This window comes from Lissotriton vulgaris, chromosome 5 (genome assembly GCF_964263255.1).
Source record: "Lissotriton vulgaris chromosome 5, aLisVul1.2, whole genome shotgun sequence".
Taxonomy (NCBI): domain Eukaryota; kingdom Metazoa; phylum Chordata; class Amphibia; order Caudata; family Salamandridae; genus Lissotriton; species Lissotriton vulgaris.
The window spans coordinates 1,755,805,350-1,755,822,232 of NC_141693.1; the positions used below are offsets into that span (position 1 = coordinate 1,755,805,350).

Consider the following 16,883-nt stretch of genomic DNA (forward strand, 5'->3'; position numbering starts at 1 on the left):
GCTGCATTGGATGGCCAAGCCATGTGCTCTTGCCTTATACCTGAGCTCTGTGACTTTTCAGTGTTGAGGAACAAATGCACAGTATGGTTTGATTCATGTACTGTCGCAAAACTGCCTTTATGGTTTGAACATATGGCTTCAAAATTATTGTTCAATAACTGGTACCCTGATCAACCTGGTGAATCATTAAACAAGATCCAGCAAACACGACAGCAAATAAAACTCAAACTGCAATTAATAGACATGCGACGCAGATTAGACTGCATACGAAGAGTAAATTACATTTTGATCAAGATTGAGGAAGTTTGAGTCAAACAGGCAGTCGGGTACCCATCTGTTCGGTCGTGTGAGCGTCCTTGGACAGTCTTGGAATAGAAATAGAAGGTACCGAGGCTTCGTTTGATGTTGAAGTTGGATAGACTAGTTACATTTCCATATACTTTTCCTAATGTCCATTGTACAGTATATATTTTGTATTCAGTTTGTCTGTTTCAAACTATTTTAGTCTGGTATTATCCAGCCTGTCATGGTAAACAAGCAGACCAGCACTTTTATCAAATAGCTATTCAAGTGGGTCAGTAAATGAGGAAACTTCTTCGGCCCGAGGAGTTAAAGTGCGTTGGAGAAAACCGTGGCATTGTAGGGTTGCTCATTCCTCCTGAATGGACTAAACTCAACTCCGTAAATGTTGTCTTCTCAAGCAAAAATCTGAGCATGTCTGTCTTAGATATTTTTTTATTTGACCCAATCAAGCACGTTTGTTACATAGAAAATCCATTTAAAGTAATAAAAATGCCGTAAAATGTTAAAACCATAATGAAAGCTTATACAATCTGCAGAAAGTACAGTCGTATGGATAAAAGAATCTCAATTCATTAGTCATACTGGCATTTCACACTGTTGCTTGACCAGTCAGTAAACTACCAAGCCCGCCTTTCTCATACATTCCCATTAGGTTTCCTCTAAATCCGTTACTTAGATTACTGTGTAGAAGCTCAACACTTTACAAGCATTAACTCGATACTCAAATTTCACATATCGGAAGAAGGATAGAAATAAATGTGCTTGTTTAATAATTTCTCAGATTTTTCGAGGTACATGGATTGCTTTGTAATGACATCCAATTCAAATGATTTGTGACTGCTTAAGATTTTCTGTTTTCCATAGTCCACCTTCTTTTTGGAGAGTCTAAATACAGGATTATATCAGTATTTTTCTTGGTAGTTGAGCTGCACGAATCATTGACTTATCACAGCTGAGCTTAAAAAAATCTACAATAAATTCCTTTGCAAAATTCTCTGAATTTCCATAACTTTGTGGCAACAGCCCAGCACCTATACTGTCAGGTTTACTGGAGTGTGATAAACTGCCTGTTGATTAACACACCCCGCTAAATGAATAACTTTTCACGCCTGCTTTTTGTGGTCTTCTTTACAGGTTGCCGGAGAGCGCTATGTTTACAAGTTTGTGTGTGAGCCTGAGGCCCTCTTCTCGCTGGCCTTTCCGGACAATCAGCGGCCAGCTCTGAAGTCTGAGTTTGACCGCCAGATCAGCGAGGAGGACACCGTGCCGTTGTCTCACCTGGACGAAACTGTGCCATACATCCAGGAAGCCGGCAGCCTCCCCACGCAGCACTACAGCAAAGGCTACAACTATTAGTTCCTTGTATGCAGCATAATCCTTGTATATATGGATACATTTTGTTAGCAATCATAAGAATAGAGGAGCTTTTCTTTGCCCTGACAGAGCCTGGTGTTGTCATAGACTTGAGGAATAGCTGCCTCTGACTAGATAAACAGAAGAAAGCGTCTTGAGCTTCAGCTGTTCCACTGGTGCTGTTGGGTTACCAGCCAGAACTTGGCATGGAGAACAGCCAGTCACCTTGTTAACCGGGAGATGTTGGCAATGCCAACCCATAAACTGAGACGTGCAAATCTCTGGACTTCCAGCTACTGCTGCATGCTGCAGACATATTTGCAGCACAAAATGGCGTTTTCGTCCCAGACTAGCGTATCCGGTTCGCTGCATGCTAATGAGCTGTAGCGTAAGGAGAAAAGTAAATTGTGGGGAAAGCAGTTTTTCGGATGGATACTGCCAAGCGAATGGTGCAATAAAGCGGGAGACTGCCAAATGCAATTGTCAAATTAAATCTTTTGAAAAGGGTTTTTGCTTGTTTGAGAATTTTTTTTTTACTTTTCTCCTTTGAGTACGTATAGCTATTGTGAATATTGGGATGGGTTTAAGACTGCTTTTTCCCATGAGACTGACTGAGGGTTGTTTGGAGGAGGGGAATTTCTGTAATTCTTTGTTTAAAAAAAAAAAAGATGAGGGTACTTGGAAGTTTGCGGTTACTATAATGCGGCTTCTGCTTGGCATTGCCATAGAAAATTAGTTTGTTTCTTCATTTTGGAGTCTGTTCCAAAGAATTGTAACTCTGAATTTGTTTTAGACCTCATAATCTTGATTGTCACAGCCAACTGACCTACACTCTAGGTATTACTTTTTGACTAGCCTTTGGGGTGACAAACAACCACTCTTGGGGTTGCAAAGACAAATCCCTGTTGAAGGGTTCAGCATACTTTGTTTTTGTTTTTTGTGTTTTCTATTCGAAGTGCTTTATGTGCAAATCTATAAAATGACAGTCACTGTTTATGTATACGATTTGTAAAGGAAATCTCATTCTTGAATATATTTGCAGGAAGTTGTGGGGTGACTGACACATGTTGAGTAGTCTGCTCTGCACTTCTCTTGTGGTACTTCTGTAGTGCCTTTGGTTGCAGGCTTTTTGTGCAGCCCAGTTACTTAGCAGTGATTCTTCTGAATGTTTCCTAGTGTCCTCTGTCTCTCGATCTTTTTACATTCTGTGCCCAATGAAGGTATGAACTCTAAACAATGAAAAATGACAATAGGGGATTTACAGTGATTTGCCATGAAGAGAAGATCATTTCTACGACCCTTTCCAAACATCTGAAACCGCATTGTCTACGGCTGTTGATCTTTTTGTCATCTGCGGCATCAACTGGATCCCTTGATGGTGCAAGTCGGAAATTTGTTTTGCAACATAAGTGTTCAACACATATGTCAATATGTATCCTCCTTCAAACAGCAGGAGTGCTCTATCATTGACTCCTGAACTCTCAAAAAGAATGGAGTGGTGAGGTGGTGACAAGCTCAAGGCATATATGTACTTGATGTGAGTACTTAAATTTAGCCAGCATTTCTCAAACATTGCTTGCCAAGTGGCTAGGTCCTGCAAACGCTGTGTGGTTGATGTACAGCCTTAGGGACAAATATTAATGTTTGTGTTACACATCCTTTTTATTAGTCTTGCACGATGGTGTTGTATGCTTGGTTTCTCAGCATTGCAATTTTTGATTGCTTGAAGCTGGTAGAGAGCACTTGTTCCATATCACACTAGTCTGTAGGCTGAGGGTTGCCAACCGTTGTTTATGTTGCAAGTGTTGTTGATGCTCATTGATCATACTGCTTTCTCAAGATCTTCAGCAAGAATCATCTTGTCATCTTATTTGCTAGTTTCAGGCACCTGATATAACGCACGTAAAGCAGATTTATGATGTGCTAGAATGCTCCAACCCAAAACTATACAGGCTTGTGCAATTCTAAATCCGATTTAATGTGCTCGACATTTACTAGGAAGTATTCTTGATTTCCAGTACTTCAGCTTGCTGATTTAGACCAGAATGTTATGGACTTGCTTCTGCAAACGCTTTGATAGTTTTGGATAGGTGAACTCCATAGGTCTCTCTCAGAATCCAAGGTTCCTGCTGAAGCATATTTTAAAATCTAAAGTTTTTGTTTAGTTGCAAAGTTTAATCAATAACTCCATATCATTCTGGGACACCATGCAAATAGATTCTGGAACTTTTCGTTCAGTTAATTCCAATAGAATACATTGGACTAAGACATAGTTCAACTCATTTGAAAAGGATCCTTGTGTTAATGATTACATGGAGTCATCTTGTACCCTATTAATAGCACTATTCCTTAGTTGTGTTTGTGTGGTTGTGATACTGTGAAAAAAATACAAGCACGGTTCATACTGTGAGCCCATGGGTACATACTGTAAGTTTTGTGATGAGTGTATATGTAAAGATACGACCTTATGCACTCTGGCAAAGTGCTTTGAGGGAGCAGGTGTCTGCGTTCCTCCTTGGCTATTATGTTGGTCAGAATTCAGTGTTGGGCGGTGCTAATCACAGGTACATGGAAGGTGTAGTAGCATCTCCCTTTCACTTATGTCATGATTGGACAGCCCACCTTGGCTCTTGTTGCTAGTACTTTGATTCCCAAAATGAACCTCAGATAAGACGTTCACCACAGAATCAGTTGGCCAGTCTTTCTTTTACTAAAACTGCCTTTTCTTCGAATTGTCATGAGTCCTGATGAAAAGCCCCAGAATGCATTCATTTGTTAAATGGCGGGTGGAGGACTCACTTGTGTTTGTTGATCGGAAGTAGTTCTTGTTCCGTTTTTCATTCCAATCTACTTGTGTGAATGTATGTCTGATTGTTCATCTGGTCCCTTGAAGTTTCCTGTGACCCGACTGCTGAGGTGTCAAAGGTCAGGAATATTGTCTTGGACTCCTATTCACATGACAACTGTTAGTAACTGCCACAGAGACAACATTTGTGATCTTTACCTTGGGAGTAAGGTGGACGACTTAAGAAAAATCTATTCCATCACAGATACCCTCAGTGAAACATTTCATTTAATTTTCCCTAAATATTTGGTTACTTTTAAGTAGTGTGTGTACATCTAATCAACTGACGGTAGTGGAGGAATAGAAATTGACCCGCAAAATATGGCCGGGCTGAGCTTAGTCAACCAGTTTATCATATGGTAAAAAAAAATTGCAATCCATTGATGTGTTATTCAGTGGTATCCATAAGTGGTTAATACTGTACTTTTTTTTTTTTACATTCTTCTGCTTGGCCTGTTTGAATTTGGATTTGTTTTACTAATTTTGATCTGGTTGTAGCTTCAAGGACTCGTTGTACATCCTGGTCTCTATCCTTCCTCCTAGTAACCTAATATCCAGTGTCTTTGAGGACGCATACATTTAGTGACACTGCTACTTTGGATTTTGACTGTTTCTTTTGTGAAAGTGGCATTTATATCCTTGTCCTTCAGTGCAGCGAATAGGACAAACCGTCTTTGTGCACTTATAATAAGCTGCCCACAGGAGAGCGGTTTAGTGGAAATAAGAGCATTGGTTTTCCTATTGAAGAATTTCCTGTGAATTCACCTACGTGCAGAACTAAGTTGAACCTAGATAATTTTTATATTTTTCGATTTTGCAATAAATATTTTCAGAGATATTTAGTCCATCTCCTCTCTCGACCAAAGCACATAAGAGCATGTCCATTCAAATGCTTTTTTTTACATTCTCCGCAGGCAATGTAGTCTAGTCATTAATTAGGCCACATCTGTAAAAAATTGAGCAAGTGTAGAGGGATAACCTATAGTGTTAAATGATGCATCTTGCTTTCTCTCCTCTCTGTTACTATGGCGTTCTAGAGTATTGTATGTATTTTGATGGTGAGTTCCAGACACCGCCTCCTTTGACCATTTAAATGTATGTTTAAATCTGTCAAACCTCATACGAGAGAGGTCCAAATGTAGAGAAACTGCTTTTGGTCCGCATTATAGTAGGTCCTATATTAAAGTTGTCAAGCAGTTGAATGGTCTACTCCATATTCAGATGTCCTTCATGGTGTATCTAAGGATCTAAGATACTCTTGAAAAGCACCACAGGCTATTCTTCGTGTGCTAAACAGAGGAAGATTATGTAATCTCGAAGTTTATCTCCTTGACTGCTAAATGAATGTGGTGCACTGGCTCCATATTAATGCATACCGTTGTGCTAACAATAAATTCAATTCTCCTAGAACTCCATGGTTGCTCTAAAAAAAAATATTGGAAAAATGCAAGTGGTTTAGTAGGCACCTTCTGGTGACCCTGCTCCTTAAATGGTGGTAGATGTTTACCAAGGGAATGTGCTCATAAACTGTCATTGCATTAGACTGCTATCTGAATGGCACCTATGTTGCACAGCTACAGTGCAGTAAGAGCACCTCAGTGACAGCTGCATCTTTTCTTTGATATCACCTAGTCATGCGTAATCCTCAAGACCCTGGATTATTTGTGGATTTTCAGTTGTATACACTGTCCAATAAATATCACTTTGCTCAAATATTACTTTGTTGAATTTAGCATACTTCCAAAGATCCTCGAGTAAGAGCTTTGGAATAGATCTCTTCAATCCGTATTCTGTTCTTAATGCCTAACATTGTGGCACACGCCTGCCTAGGGGGCTTAGATGGTTGTGCGAACTGCATGCTTAATCACGGATTACAGATCTTGCCAATGTTTTGCAAGTTTTCTGCCAGCATTCCTTGTATTTGAAACCTGTGGTTATGCTTCTTAAAATCAGAGTTTTGACTTTTCATGAGAAAACCTATGTTTAATTGCAAAACTGTTGTCTAGTCCTTAGACTCTAGTGCGGTGCGAGTGCTTCACAAACTGTGTTAAGTCGCTGTTTTGAGCTTTCATCTTGTTATGCTGACTTCTGTTTTACGATGTGCAACCTGAATAGTCTTCAGGGGCAGGCCTCTGGTGTAAACCCAGAGAGCCTGCATTGAAAACCAGTCTGAGTAGGTCAATTGATCGGATTGTGGCTTGATTGAGAGATAGACCACTGTCTAACAGTGAAACAAGTCAAACCGGACCACATGCCCATCTCCTTACACATCGACTGAAGCCTACCGCTACAGACTGCACCAATGGCTGCTCCCTCTTCCATCTTGATAAGAGCAGGGAGCAATAAGACTTTGAGATATCAGGAATCCAACCTTTAGTATGGAGAAGCGCAATCCCAGCTCTCTTCCTTGCCTATGGTGGGCTTGACACCTGCCAGGTCTAATCATTTTTTTTGGCTTATCTACACAGCTGCTTCCATCGACTTCAGGTTTCTTGCTTGGAGCAGCATTTATTGCAGCAGATGGTGATGTAGCTCATTTCAGCATTATACCAAGCTTAATTAGTTGTTCTTTCAAATGAATCAGTCCCAAATGTAAATGAGGGTGAGAATGTGGATTCCCTATTTTTTCTAACTTTGAGAAACCTGTGATCTCTATATAAATATCCTTTTCTGTCATGTCAGTTTTTGTTTATTGATTATAGATTATTGTGCTTCAGAATTTCCCACTAGAAGCTCGGTTGGTGATTTAAGTATCTGTATGCACTAGATGGGCAGTTTTGTTGTCAGATTTTCACTGCAAGCAGCCGGTGGACCTCAATAGCATGGTATTCTTCGATTTAGACTGTCCGTGGTTTTGCATCCTTAATAGAGACTGATTATGAAGGCGGGAAGATGGACAGCCCCTATAGTCCGTATAAGTAAATGCAGGTAATTTTCGTCTGTAATGACATTCTCTGCTATACATTTTTTATTTTAATATTCTAAATAAAAGACCATTCGGCCCCTTTGCTTTAACTGTTGCAAGAGTGAAGAAGCAATGCTTTGTGGGTTTTCCTGTGATTGCATGTATTTTGAGGGAACACCGCCCATTTCAGTTTACTTATCGTTGGACAATTCTGTCTTAATTTGGGATTAAAATGAGCCTCTTATCTGCCAGAGGTGTCCTTTTTTTTGTCTCTGTTTGTTATGTGTAAATCTTGATTGTTCCAGTATCTTCTTGTTAAACTCCAAGTGCTACACTTGACATGTCTTCCCTTCTACTTAATAGCAGGTTTGATACCGTGCTGCCTTCGATTTGCCTTTGTCTGTGCAATATCGCTATATGCCTTAATTTAATGAAGATGCTTCTGGTTTTGTGACTTCATCATCCCAGCCCATTCTGAGAATTAAAACACTTTTCTATTTGAATTATATGCTCGTCAAAATATTAGAGATTAGTTGTTTTTTTGTTGTCATTCATAAACAATCTTTGGCACTTTCCTACATCTTTCCAGTCACTGGCCATAATACATTTAGTTTGAGTTGGATTTTGAAGTGTTTTTAGTAGCACGCCAGGCCTAAAAAATTGCCTTGACATAACTCCTGTAGGATTTCCTCTTAACCTCTTCGCCGCTAATGACAAGGGTAACTCGTCATGGACTTTCCATTGATTTCAATGGAAATTACATTGAAGCTCCAGAAGTAGCATAGCATCCAAGTGGTTAAAATGTATATTTAATTCCGAATTGGGCTAACGTCCATTCCTTAGTCTGTATGATTTTAGGAAGTAATTTTTATACGTTTGTGGGACAAAACTGTTTTGATCAATGTCATCAATGAGTTTTATTCTATATGATCGTGTCCTCAATACCTAAGCTACTCTTAGCTGTAAATACCAGGCATACATTTTCAAATTATGTGGTGTGTATTTTTGTCCTCAGTGTTTTTGATCTTATTTCATTACCCTTTTTATATATAAAATAGAATCACATTATTGAATATTCAACAGACTTATTCTAGCAGAATATTCAATGAGGTCTAGAAGGGGCTGAGCTTTCCCTTAGTTTCATGATATCCACAGGATATAAATGCAGATGCAGTTGATTCCAGAGGAACTTATTTACATGACCCCTGGGTACTTCCTATATTGATTGGACAATCCATTCTGATTAGTTGCAAATTTGTTCTGCCGAAACTATATGGACTGACGAAGGATATTGTGGGGGTTTTTTGTATTTTTTTTCTTCAGTTTTGGAGAACCAGGTTGCAACTATTGACAGAAATTTCTAATCGCGTTTTAGAACAATCGATCAATTTATATGCAAAAATATAAATGTTTTGTGCAGTGTTTATTTTTGTATAATTTGTAACACTGCAGTTTGTTTTTATGTATGTTGTAACTTACAAAACAATAGAATTACTTGCAAGACTATCCTTTGACATGCTATAATGTAAAATGCTGGTACTTTTGGTAAACCGCTATGATGCTCTTGGTGTTTGTCTGCCCATGGTATTGTGTAAATAAAGCTTTTGCACTCTTCAAAAGCAGTGACTCCACTCTGCGGATCTTCTCTGGCTGCTGATTGGATGTGTAATTGCAGCTTCATGTCGGCCAGTAAATACATTAGCATTGTTGATTGTTGCTATCAGGGCTGCGCTGTGCTTGGATACAATGGAACTGTTGCGCGGTGCATGCGGTGCCTGTTTTTCCTTCAGAACAACAGATGGCCGTCTCCATTTACTCTCTACCAATTCAGATAATTGTTCATCTCTCCGAAGAATAAAGATTACAAATTGCAATAAAATACATGAAGTATGTGGGGTTGAATTCTGCTTTATAGGCTTAGCATGGCTTAATATAATTACATTTATTTTAAAGGTTATGGAGCCTAGCGCCGAAATTTGTGCAGGGAAAATAGCTCTGTTTTTATATTTTTATTCACCCCATATCGGTGGATAAATGCGGACATAAACTTCAATAATGTATCTGCTAGACCCTACACCCTTTTAATCATTTATCCATATTGGCTGGCTCCACCAGGCAAACTCTGTTTGAAAAATGTACTTTAAACCTGTATCCCAGAGACCATTTTGTTGAGCTCTGACGTCAATTTATTTCTCTAGTGTAGGGTTGAATAAATGCATAACTTGGGAGAGCAACTTTCAGCATAACCTATAAATGATGTACTTGGCCTTTTTGCGCAATAAAGGTTTACACATCTTCCAAATTGTAATTTTCCATTACTGTCCTTACTACAGCTGTAGTTATGTACAGTTCTAAGGATGTGCATACATACCTGTTCATTTTGAAACAGTCTAAAATTGTGTTAATCTGTTTAAAATGCATTTTAATATAGTACTGGTTTAAATAAGTTTTGAATTGGTTAAAAGATGGACAAGTTTACTCTGTACAGTTTTTACGCTTTCCAACGTGCATTTCTTCACTGACTCAAAAACGTAGTGTTCACAACTGCAAAATGCTTCCAAGTTAGATATTGCCATAGTATTTCACTTGCTGGTTTACGGCCTAAATGTAGCCATTTTTTGATCTCTTGAAGCGTGCAAGCCATCACGATGCGTTCATATGCCTTCTGAGAGTGTTACCAATATGCAATCTGACAGTCAGACCTTGGTAGTGCAGTCAGTGTTTCTTCTTATCGAGGAACACTTGATTGGCATTAATGTAAAACAATTGCTAACAATGTGAGGTTGTGATATAGTGCAGGAGAAGTGGCGATTTTGACATTTATTGATCCGAGGAAGCAACTGTTGGATAAAATTGCTCAGTTTGTGATAGATACTTATATACTGCATTTCTCGTTAATTCGTGTCCAAAGGTATTGGTATTACGCATTGTCAAAACATGGCTTTGCAGCTTGTTTTGGGGTATGTTCAGTTTGGTTTTACTTTTGGACTTAAAAAGAAAGTTTGTTTTAGTTTATTGTATACAATCTGTATGTGGGGTCCTGACTGCATGCTATTGAAGCACTTTTACCAAAAATTTGTTGGCATGCTTTGCCGGAAAGGTCTTCAAAAATCCACCTTGACTATTCATTGCCAAAGAGAACCATTTATTTCTGGTTGTGATGGCCACTACCTCGTCTGAACCGTTGGGGTATGTAAAAGTTGGGCCACAGCATCCATGACCCTGTTCAGTTGCTGCTAGCTACACGATGGATGTTCAGCGGCAGGAACATGATTTAAGGGATATCTAAAAGTGTCTAATCATTATCAAAACCTTTGGATGAAAGAAGCTGGGAATGCATAGAAGACCGTTATGGAGAAAGCTTTTAGAGCAAATGTTCAAACAGTGCAAAAATTACTATTGGGTTTGAAGCATGTTTTTGTATCTTGAGACAAGTCTACTGAATATGCATTCTAGCCACATCTTTTGCTGTGCTAGACGAGCTTGGTGTACAGTAGAATAAGACATATGCTAAATTGCATTTACCCAATAATGGCTCCTTTCCTTCAATAGAATTTCATACTAATTTTCGTAGTTCCCAGAACTGGATTTAGCCTGAGGCTCCTTTCAGCCATATGACCTTGAAATAAGAACTTTTCAATAACGTTTGTAAATTTTTAACTCCATTATGCTCATAATTCTTGGCAAGTTGGTTGTTAACAATGTATGTATTTTGATGGTACCACCTTGTTGAGATCTGAATAAAAATAATGGATGTTGGTTCAGATTGTTTTTGTTAATTCTTTTGTACGATGGTGTTCTCTGAGCTCTACAAGTGCTAACTGTTTGGTTGCACTTGAGTTTTATTTCTTTATCACGTAAGACCTTGAACCAGTTCTGTTCCTCCATTGCAAACTAGAAAAATTATCATGTTAGGGGGTATTGTATACAGTTATGTATTGATGTGCACAGCAATCTGTTTTTACCTTTCTTGATTGGTGGAGGCGGTGCTTTGACTATTGAGGTGGAGCTTCTCAGGAGCCAAGATTTCCCTCCTTTAATAATGGGGAAAAATTACTGTTTTTTTTAAAAAATTATTTTTATTAAACGTTTCCAAGAAAATTTTTCCACATATTCCTGTATATGTTACAGCACATAACAGTTTTACAGATGATTGTGTACATTGCAGCATTATTCTGATACATTGTGACGTAAAAGATTCATCAAATCTATATAATATATATACTACCTATTCCAATTCAACAAAACAGAGAAAGCATTTGTAAAATATTTTGACAACCTTCCATTCACTATCCTAGGTTTAACCTGCTATTTTTCCACCTAGTGATGGGTTGCCATATTCTGTTACCTAGTAACTTGGCTCTCCTACCTTTCCTCTCATAGATTGCTTTTTCCAAATTGTACATAGATAAAAGGCTTGCAATCCAGACTTGAAACGAAGGGGGAGCCTTGTCCAGCCAATTTCTTGCTATACATATACGATAAATTGCAAGTGAAACAAAAATAAACTCTACAGACATAGCAGCTACCGTGTCCCCCACCCCCAATATAATTATTTCATCTGTCAGTTTAATCTTAATCCTAAATGCTTTAACAAAAAACTCTTCAATAGCCATTTTCAAGGTAAACAATTGCGGACACTGAGAGAACATATGCACAATATCTGCTTCAGCTGAATCACATCGGGGGCATGTTATCCCAGTTGTGCCGCCCCACTGGGCGATTCTAGCCGGGGTGTGATATAATGAAAATATTGTCTTAGAGTGTTGTGACTGAAGGGTAGCAGAGCATAACACTGTTCTGCCCAGATCCAATGATAACTGAAAGGTTTCAAGCCCTGACCCCAGTTTTACTGACCATTTTTGTGCGTATTTCGCCCTTTCATCAGTTTTACTGTCTTTCAGCTCCGCGTATAGCTGTCTTATCGTACACCTATTAGCTGTTTCTATATAATCCATGACTTTACATTGTCCCAGCCCTGTCGGACCACCTTGTTTTTGCATTAAGAAACTTCTGGTTTGAAGATATTTGTAAAAATTATTGTGTTCTATCCCGAATATTGTTTGTAACGCCCCAAACTGTAGCATATTCCCCTGGCTATCAAGCAAATTCCCTATTTTCACTATGCCCTTGTTATGCCAGTCCCTCATAGTAGTGTCCCTGAAAATGTCCCTCGGTAGTGAGCAGTTTGTGTACAATCTTGTGTAATTATTGAACCTACCTAGTCCAAATTTTTTTGTCAATCCTTTCCAAACCCTATAAGCCGCCTTTAAAGTCTTGAACCGTGTGTGTTTAAAATAAGTGAAGTCGGTTGTGTTCAAAAACCCATTCTCTGCCCCCTCTCCCAGTAGTGTAGTATATACATTAATTAACCCTGTCCTGGTTTCCGTTGCGTGATCTGCACCTCCCCCGCCTATTAACCCCTGGCAATACTGTAATACGGCAGCCCAATAATAAAGCCTAAAATCCGGTGCCCCCCATCCCCCTTTTTCTCTGGATACTGTTAGATGTCTATAGGCTCTCCTTGTCTTCCCTTTAACCTAGATAAATTTGTTCAGGATTGCTTCCAGCTTGTTAAACCACGTATTGTCAAAAAATAGTGGGATAGACCTAAACAAATACAGAACTTTTGGGAATGTTACCATTTTTATTACATTAATTCGACCCATCAAGGTCAAGTGCAAATTATTAATCCTTTCCGTGTTCGCTTTTATTTTTGCCAACAGTGGACTCGTATTAATTTCGACTAGCCTATCTAAGTCAGCTGTGATCTTAACTCCCAAATATGTAACTTCGGGAGCAACCCTTATGTCATGGAAGTTCACCCAGTTATTTTGTATAATTTGAGTTTTTCCTTTATTCAACGAGTAGCCCGACACTGTCCCAAATGCTACAGCCTCTTGTTCAATTTCAAGGATAGCCGACCCTGGTTCCGGGGTAACCACCGCCACATCATCTGCGTAGGCGAGCGTTTTGTATTCATAAGACTGTAACTTTATCGGTAGAATGTTAGGGTTCCCTTCGACTCTACGCAGAAGAGGATCAAGGTATAGAGCAAATAACAGTGGCGAAGCCGGACAGCCTTGCCGTGTACCGCGTCTTATACGTATTCCCGCAGTATACCCCCTGTTTATCCTTACCTTAGCCGTAGGATTTAAATACAGTGCCTGTATAGCCTTTATATAGCCTGCTCCAATCCCAAACCACTCCAGAGTCTTCCACAGATACCCCCAGGAAACCCTGTCAAAGGCCTTCTCTGCATCCAAGAAGATGGCCGAGGCAGGGTCCCCTGTGGCACCTGCAGCATCCAATATGGTAACCATCTGCCTTGTGTGTTGTGTAGTCCCCTTGCCAGGTATGAATCCATGTTGTGTTGTACATACCAAGCCCTTAATTACCCTACTTAATCTTTGTGAGTGCCTTGGAGTATATCTTTGCGTCGGCATTCATGAGTGTTATTGGCCTGTATGAACCGGGATCCAAGTGTGATTTATCTTTTTTTAAGATTACAATAATGTTTGCTCCAGCCCAAGATTGTGGTACATTTTCCCCCCTCTGTGCTTGGCTTAAGATTTCCAGCATATCAACCCTCAGGGTGTCCCAAATTTTTTTATAGAATTCCGCCGGAATTTGGTCGGGCCCCGCTGCTTTTCCTGAGGGGAGTTTAGTTACTGCATTATAGACTTCCCCCAGTGACAATGGTAGCTCCAATGCCTCTTTATTCTCCTCACTCAGTTCCACATGTGCAATTCCTGTTAAATATCCCTCTATCTCAGTTTCAACATTTCCCATATCTTGGTCGTATAGACAGGGTCGGATTGGGATCACAATTCTGCCCGGGCACTGACGAAAAAAGTGGCCCACATTCAAGAGGCGTGGCCCATATTTAAGGGGCGTGGCCCACATTCAAGGGGAGTGGCCCATATTTAAGGGGCATGGCCGACATTCAAGGGGCGTGCCCTTTCATGTAACACCATTTGCACAGACAAGGAATGAAAGTGGGAGGATACTGTTCTTGCACGGGTCTGGTGGCTCAGTGGACTAATGCGTCCATTGCAGGGGCCTGTGTTCGACCTGGTGGCTCAGTGGACTAATGCGTCCATTGCAGGGGCCTGTGTTCGACCTCATGGTCACAGGTTCAAATCCCGGGGGTTCACTCAGCCTTTCATCCAACTGAGGTCGATAAAATGAGTACCATTGAGTTGGGTAACAATAAACATCTGTTATTCAGCGCCAAGATACCCAAGGGTGAACGTGCGCTTTACAAATACACATGTTATGTTATGTTATGTTATGCACAGGACACAGGGCCAAGGTGACAATGGCCTACATGCTGAGCAACTAAAAAAAATAGCAAGGCCCCTTTTTGTCACATAATTATTCCAGCCCTCCAGCACAGGAGCACCTGAAAAGCAGCGAAGCCCCTGGTATTACTAACCTACTTAGCCCTCCCCAGACCTTCAACTCAGGAGCACATGAACAGAGGTAAGGCCCCTGCAATTAGTAAATTAATCAGCCCTCCAGGCCTTGGGAAAATGTCCTGGCAGGGGAGCACAAAACACAGCTTTCTGGGATGTCCAAGGTAGCCAGGGGGGAGGCTGAGGTGAAGTTGGTGCATGGGAAGTGCCTTCCCAGTGTGTTCTGGCAGTTTGAGTATTTACCATTTACTGTAGTATTACCCTTGTACCTGTGTATGGTACCCTTTTGTAACTTGCACACGTCACTTTTCTCTTGTAACACACTGTTTGCTACCTCTCATTTTTGTTTGCTTTAGATACTTGCACAAGTGCCACCATTGCCTACGTAACGTTTGTTCTTGTGCTGGAGTGTCTGCCATTAATTGCAGTATTATACCTCTACTTGTATTTTGTACGCTTTTGTAACCTGCACACATATCACTTTTTCCTCCTGTAATGTATCGTTTGCTTCTCTTGTATTTTGGTTGCTCACTATTGTCACTTTTGATTCATGTACCTTAACGTTTGCTTTTGTAATTTGTCCCCTTATAATTTTCTCCTCATGTATTATTGCTGTTCCTAGTGTGAAGCGCTCTGACACCTTCGGGTAAAGTCTATGCTATATAAAATCGCATACATAAATAAATAAAATAAAAAAATTCCAAACATCACCCTGCCCCCCACAGCAAGACCCATTCTTCCTCGCCCACTATGCCCTGAATGTGAAGGGCTGTGGGCGAGGTGTTAAAACTAACACCGTTTCTGGGCTGCATGGGCGCCAGGGGGCCGAGGTGCAAATGGCTCAAAGGCCTGAGAAACACCTGGCCCCCAGGGAGGCCGATTATTGCAAACAATCACCCCTCCCCAGCCCAGCCTCAGCTTGATTGCTTGGCAGGGCAGGGGTGAAGGAGGCCACAGCTGACAATCTGTCTGGCCGCACAGCGAGGCTGCTTTCATTTTCTCTGTCTGTCTCCGTGCACTCTGTGGGCCGGTTTTTTTTGTCCCCTTTCCTAGTCCACTCTCTGTGGACTGGGACAGGGGAGAAAAAAAACGTCCCACAGAGGGCACAGAGGCACCGGCCCTTCGGCCCATTCCCGAATGCCCGCCTTGCCAATCCGCACCTGCGTATAGATCAGAATAGAACTCCCTAAACACCTCCCTCACATCCTCTACCTTAGTCACAACCTTTCCCCCTTTATCCTTAATTTCTTTAATTTCTCCCGCTGCCAAATTTTGTCTAATACGGACTGCTAGCATATGACCTACCCTCTCATTAAATTCATAGCACTGTTCTTTTTTCATTAAATAGTTACTTGCCGCTTTACTTGCCAGTTTTTCGCTGGCTTCTGCCCTTTTAAGTTCTATCTCTAATAAGATCTCCTCGATCGATTCTTGATTGATTACCGCTTGAATAAGCTGTTGTTCTAATTCCATTAGAACATGTAACTTATTAGTTAGCTCAAGTTTTTCATTTTGCTCCTACGGAGAGTATAAGCCAGTGTTTCCCCTCTTATCCCTGCTTTAAAGGTTTCCCAGACTACTCCCGCTGATCTATTTACTTCCCAAAATTGTCTGATCCATACCTTCATTTTATTTACATAGTCTTCTTCCTTAAGTAACCCTCTTTCAAATGTCCAGTTGTATTCTTTAAAGATAGGGCTGAGGTTCTGAGGGACAGTTAATATTAGAGGGTTATGATCCGAGAAGACCCGTGGAAGCCTTTCTATTTTTACGTCTGATGCTCAGGAGCTAGTGACTAAAAAGTAATCCAATCTAGCAATGACCTTGTGGGGAGCAGAATAAAATGTGCTGCCAGTTCCAATGGGATTATATGCTGACCCAACATCAACCAGTGCATTATTAGACATTAAATTAGCAATAGACCTTCGTGATCTCTTTTTGCTGTCTCCCTGCATCCCCCCACCCAACAGACCCAACCCTGATAATCCATTAATATTGAGGTCCCCGCAGAAAATTATCGGTTCTGTCCACAATGCTAACTCAACATCTAGCAAGTCAA

General features: G+C 40.4%; 1 protein-coding gene across 1 annotated transcript in view; it reads left to right on the forward strand.

The window, feature by feature from the left end:
- The window catches only part of ETV4 (ETS variant transcription factor 4), a 135,733-nt gene extending 124,561 nt beyond the window's left edge, over positions 1 to 11,172 (forward strand). Inside the window, exon 13 of the mRNA XM_086924011.1 lies at positions 1,438 to 11,172. Coding sequence (XP_086780137.1) covers positions 1,438 to 1,659 — 222 coding nt within the window. The 3' untranslated portion in view covers positions 1,660 to 11,172. The remainder of the gene's footprint in view (positions 1 to 1,437) is intronic.
- Positions 11,173 to 16,883: the final 5,711 nt, after the last annotated feature.